The 6,245-nt window shown below is 49.2% G+C and overlaps 1 protein-coding gene across 1 annotated transcript; it reads right to left on the reverse strand.

Moving 5' to 3' along the window:
- Positions 1-570: 570 nt before the first annotated feature.
- On the reverse strand, positions 571-1,523 carry LOC101392416 (olfactory receptor 13C7-like). Its single transcript, XM_087419608.1, is given in 2 exon segments — positions 571-1,493; positions 1,496-1,523. Coding segments are annotated over 2 exon segments (951 nt in total).
- Positions 1,524-6,245: the final 4,722 nt, after the last annotated feature.

Here is a 6,245-nt window from a genome sequence, read left to right on the forward strand (position 1 = left end):
AAAAAAAAAAAAAAAGAAAAAGAGGAGAATGCAGTAAATGACAAGATTCTTGGTGTCCATTAGATCAAAACAGAGCAGCTGCTCACGATAAGTCTCACTATTTCTAGTACTAAGATTTGAGCGGAATTTCTGCCATAGTGCTAATGACCACTATTGTGTGTTGAGGCAGATGACATTTTCGAATTTATCCCTACGTCAGGTAGAGCAAAAGTCTCTGGGATGAGACCAATGCAAAACAGAACAAGAGCAGTTCTGCATGGGAAAAAATAATATACTCTAAGGTCCCAGTACCATTAACATTTTTGTTTCTCTCTTTTGACCACATCTATAACTCTTTATGGATAGCCATCCAATTCTGGTATCAGAGGATTTGAGATTTGGGCAGCAAAAGATAGCTATGATATGATACAGTGTGGTTCTGTGTGAAGCCAACTAACTAATCAGCAGCACCAGAAACGAAGAGGCTCTTTCCACTGACAGTCCAAGGACTTCTCTGGGCTACCATTTTCCCATGAGTACAATGAGGAATTCAGAGGTCTTGCATTCTGGCGGTCTGGGAATCTGTGACAGTCACTCAGTCAGGCGTTTCTGACTCACCAGGTTCTTCACAGCAGGCTTTACGTCCTTGTTCCTCAAGCTGTAGATGATGGGGTTGAGCATGGGGGTCACCACCCCATAGAAGAGGGAAATGAGCTTGTCTGAAAAGTCCTGTTTGTCTACCTCCAGCAGATCCTTGGACTTGGGCTTCCTGTACACAAAGAGGATGATCCCATAGAAGACGACCACGACTGTGAGGTGGGCAGAGCAGGTGGAGAAGCGCTTTTTCCTCCCCTCAGCTGAGGGGATCTGCAGGATGGTAGCAATGATGAACACGTAGGAGACAAAAATGAATAGGACTGGGATTGCAAGAAAGATCATGTTGGCCACAACCATGCTGATCACATTGATGGAGATGTCAGCCAACTTCAGGACAGCCAGGATCTCACAGGTGAAGTGGTTGATGACATTGTCCCCACAAAAGGGCAGCCTCATGGCCTGGGATGTCTGAACTACAGAGTTTGTGATACCAGCTGCCCAGGAGCGAGCAGCCATGGACACGTAGGCAGCCTTGCTCATGACCCCGGGGTACCTAAGGGGGTTGCAAATGGCCACATAGTGATCAAACGCCATCACGCTCAGGAGCACACACTCTGTGGCTCCCATGGCAAAGGAAAGAAACATCTGCACAGCACAGGCTGAGAAGAAGGTGGTTTTCCTGGGGGTCAGGAAGCTGTTGAGAATGAGGGGGACTGAGGAGGTTGTGTAGCAGATGTCCAGGAAGGAGAGGTTTCCCAGGAAGAAGTACATGGGTGTGTGCAGGCGGAAGTCAAGGGTGGTCACCAGGATGAGGACCCTGTTGCCCAGCAGGATCCCCATGTACCTCAGCAGGATGAGCACAAAGAACATTTTCTCCAGCTTTGGGTGGGCTGAGAGGCCCAGGAGAATGAACCCCACACGGGGGAGGTCCAATTGGACTTGTCCATTGTGCATCTGCTCTGTCACCTGCAGGAACTCTCTGAGGTCAACCTCAACACTCTCTGACACCAAAAGTACCTGGGCAGCCAAGCGAAAATCCCCACCCTGCTGAGCAAGTGAAGAATAGCTCCAACAATTCAGTCATCTCTACAGAATTCTGGAGAAAATGTAGTAAAGATCAATATTTAACTTCTGCTTCCAGGAAGAATAAACGAGTTAATTTGGACTAACTCTCCTGCAGATGACAGTTAGAAAAACTGGACAAACTATATAAAACATCTGTGTAAAGCATTAGCAGGGTAAGAAGACAACAAGAAATCATGGGTCATGATTCTGGGAAAAAACAAGAACTCGGAGAAGTAAGACCAGCATTTGAAGCTATGTTTCAACTAGGGCATTTGCAGCTTCTGGAGGTGGCACTGAGAGTCTGAGAAGCCTCCTGGAGGTGGGGAGCAAGGCCCACCATGAAGTTGCCCCTTACTAAACCTCCTCCCTTTGGAAGGGGCTCCCAAAGGGCAGCACCATGGGAATAAGAGTGAATCAGGAGGAAACATGCATTTCCAGATGCTGGAGCTCAGCTTCATGCCTTCTCAAGCCCTGAGATTGGACTGAAGTGGCCCCAGGTTTTCAGTGCTCCCAAACACCCAACAGAAGCAAACATAAATCCACTCTGAAGGAAGGTAACATCACCCCAGTCTTTAAATCATTTCTACAAATCATTTCACAAATACAACATCTGGAACACGTTAAAAAAGAATATGGCACATAGGAGACAAGACAACATAAATGAAAACCAATAGGAGAAACAGAAACTCAAGCGTCCCTTTCCTTGGCGAAGGTGGGAGCTGAGGGCTCCTCTGCCCTGGTGTCACCGTCTGAGAGAATTAGCCCAGACCGCAGTGCCAAGGTCTTAGCATCCTGTTGATCCTTTTGTACATCTGGAGCAGCTAGAGGGCCACTTGTGTGCTGTGGCCAAGTAGAAGGAGAGTTCTGACTGAATATCCCCTCTCTTCATTCTCCACCTGCCTGCACCAGAGGCACTGGCTTCCCCCTGAGACTCTTCACAGATCCTGGAGTCCTGCTCCGTCAGCTCTTCCTTATAGGAAGCTGAAATCTCTCCTCAGACTTCTAAGTGGTCCCCAAACTGGGATTTATTCTGGACCAGTAAAAAAACTTGTTGGCAACACTGAGGGTGTTGGGCATTCTGTTTTATTTGCTCTGTATCTGAAATTCTCATGAACTTCCCAGATGTCCATCTTTCCATAATCCAGCCCCCTTCTTGGTGGTGCAGGGGCACTTCCTGCCTGGGGAGCTCTGAGCCACTCCTCTGTTGCTCAGCGTCATAGCTGTTACAAAGGCAGTGCCATCATAATTCAGGTCAGGTCGACAGACATTTATTGAGTGTCTGCTCTGGGACGGGCATAATTCTAGATGCCAGGAACACAGCAATGACAGGCAGAGCCCCTGACACAAAATCTAACAGGGGTTGGGGAGGAGAGGGGAATGGGGGGGGTGACAGAGTGAGAAGAATAGTCATACAAACAAGTAGTTACATTGTCATCCCTAATAATCACTCTAATGCTACTGACAACAGGATTTAGGGTCTATTTGGCAATCTGCTCCCTTTCCAATGTAGAAAGCCCCTTCCTGCATTCCTCAGGGTGCCCCAGCCTGAACCTGATGCCCTGAGTGACATGGGGTGCTGTGATGAACCTCCTAACGAGGCTCATTTCACTTTAAGGTAGTTGTCCTTTGATACTGAGCTGAAATCTGCTCCTTTGCAACTTTAATCCCTCTTCCCCAGACAGCCCTCCAAATATCCGGAAATAGCTTGGCTTCAGCACAGACATAAACAAGCATCAGTCTCCCCTTTTCTCCCAGGGCCTTACAAAATTGATCCATCTCTTAGAGGCAAATGTACCATCCATGAATTGACTACAAAGGCTGGTCAGTACTGAGAACAGCCCCGAGCTTAAGGACGGCCAAGATGCCCAGGACACACGGGCACCTGTGGTGCACGTGCTGGAGGAGTAAAGCAGCCCAGGCGGGGTTTTCATTCCATGTCGGCCAGCCCTCCAGCCTCTCCCAAGAACCTGGGTCGTGTGAAGAAAATATTCCCTCCATGTCATCACCACCAGAGCCAGAAACATGGCTCGTTATTATTGCTGGACTTTGGATTTTTAACTATGGAAGGAGAAAGATCCCCAGTTTAATAGAGGAGGGAAAACTGCGGGGGAAGACTGAAGCTGTGTGGTCCTGGGCAAGCCCTTTCCCCTCTGCACAAAGCGGGTGAGGCCAGATAGCTTAGAGACTCCTGCAGTTTGACGGGTCTATTTGATTCCATGAGGACAACGTTGTGCCAATGGAAGGGCTTCCTGTCTCCTCTTCCCAAGCCCCCATCCCATTACAATCAAGCCTGACGGCAGAAATGCAGCTGTGCTAACGAAAATTTTGATAGGTATCAAAACCCGGACTTACCTTTACCAGAAACATGGTGAGCAAGAATGATCCGTTTCCTAAGGGTTGGGAAGAGGACACATGTGAGAAATAGTGACCCTGGGTCTGAAGCGCCAGGTGAGGGCTCAGGACGTGTGACAGGTGAGGGGTCCAGCAGTCCTCTCCCTCCACCTGCCTGTGCGCGCAGGGCACAATCTCCAAGGGGCTGGCTGTTGCTCTTGGAAGATAATTTAAATTCCAGTTTGTTCTTCAGGACCATTTTAGTCTCTGAAGTCATTTAAATTTTGGAAAGTAAGTTGTACTCAGTTTAGACACTTTGTATTCTCCTGGGATAACGTCCCCAAGATCCAATTATGCTGAAGGCACTGGAGGGGGTTTGCTGCCTGCTGCCTCCCTCCCTCTTTTTCTCTCTTCCTTCCTTCCTCCCTTCCTCCCTCCTCCCTCCTTCCCTCCCTCCCTCTCTCCCTTCCTTCCTTCCTTCCTTCCGTCTGAACATCATAATCCCATTAACAGCCCAACAGCCTGCTGGCCCGTGATTACATGACTCATTCAGACACCCAAGTCTTTTCTCCTGTGCTGTGCCAAGCCCCATCACCCCAAGTCTGTGCTTGGTTCTTTGGGGGTGCTCTGAATGAAAGACATACTCTCCCTCTAAATTTTCAACTTGTTGGTTTAGGCGCCTTGGGGCCACCTGCTGTGTTTTTCCTCAGCCCTCACTTGGCGTTCATCTAAGTCATGTCCTTTCAGCTTCGTATCATCTGTGCATATGTTCCCAGACCTCACGGGAGTCGCTGACAGAACGTGACCCAGAACAGGGATGGGTCCAGAGAATGGGTACATTCCTTTATTCAGAAAACAACTATTGAGTGTGTACTGCAGAGAAGGCAGAAATGTGCAGAGTAATTATGGTTTCCGCCTTCCAGAGTGCACCCTCCAGTGGCAAGAAAGAGGCACATGAAAAGTTAATTACCAAAGGAGGTAGGAAGCGCGGGATAAGGGGAATGCCCCCACTGTTGTGAAAGCCCAGAGGGAGGCAGGGGCAGACTTCCTGGAGGGGGTGACTGAGGTCTGTGGTGTGCTGGAGCTGGCTTACAATTGTGCACATCTCCTCCCAACTCCCACTCAGTGACTTCATTGGTAGCTTGACATTGGCCATCATGGGAGTGTTTACACCACAGGAATCAGCAAATGCTCCAGATCAGGGCTTTTTGTGTGTGTGTGTGTGAGGAAGATTAGCTCTGTGCTAACATCTGCCAATCCTCCTCTTTTTTTTGCTGAGGAAGATTGGCCCTGGGCTAACATCCGTGCCCATCTTCCTCCACTTTATATGGGACGCCGCCACAGCATGGCTTGCCAAGCGGTGCATCGGTGAGTGCCCGGGATCCGAACCGGTGAACCCCGGGCCGCTGCAGCAGAGCACGCACACTTAACCGCTTGTGCCACTGGGCCGGCCAGATCAGGGCTTTTTTTGACCTGGAGATCCGGTTGTTAAACATTTACCAGCACACCACTGGAAGGGATGAATGGCAATCTGCCTGACGAAGGGAAGTGTGGAATCATCACAGGCAGAGGGGCGGCATAAACAAAGGGTGGGGAGTGACCAGCAGAGCAGTGTTGCTGGAACACAAAGGGGCAGGTGCTGCTGATAGGGAGGAAGGCAGGGGCCAGAGCTGGGCTGTCTTTTTGGGCATCCTAAGAGTTAGGACTTTCTCCTGTAGGGGATGGGGAGCACTCAGGGGTTTTAAGTAACAGTCTGACATGATCAAATTTGCATCTTAGGTTGATCGTTCTGGGCACAAAGTAGAAGGAAGATTGGGGGCAGGAGGACAAGAACTGAAGAGATAGGGAAACACTTCTGGCAAGTGAAGATACTTCTAACAACTGGGGAAGTGATTGAGGGCTGGTGAAGATGGGGGGATTCAAGAAACATTTGGTAGATACAAAACACAATATTAGAGTTTGGTTGGATACAGCAGGCAGGAAAGAGGGTAGAGTCAATATTTCTTGCTCAGATGATGAGTGGATAATGGTGACACCACCAAAGTAGAGAATATTGACCAGGTTGCTGGTTTTAGGGGAGAAGATGAATTCTGTTTGGGACATAGCATGTTTGAAGAACATCCAGGTAGAGATGGGGGGATGTCTGAGCAGGAGACTCATCACTTCGAGAGAGTGGCTGGACCCCTGGAGATGCTGGCACTTCTCTGCTGTCTCTAGACACAGCTCTAACTGCACGACCGCGGGAGACTGTTGGAGGCCCCATGAAATGCAAA

The sequence above is a fragment of the Ceratotherium simum genome, chromosome 29 (genome assembly GCF_057802395.1).
Source record: "Ceratotherium simum simum isolate JZ-2026a chromosome 29, ASM5780239v1, whole genome shotgun sequence".
Lineage (NCBI taxonomy): Eukaryota > Metazoa > Chordata > Mammalia > Perissodactyla > Rhinocerotidae > Ceratotherium > Ceratotherium simum.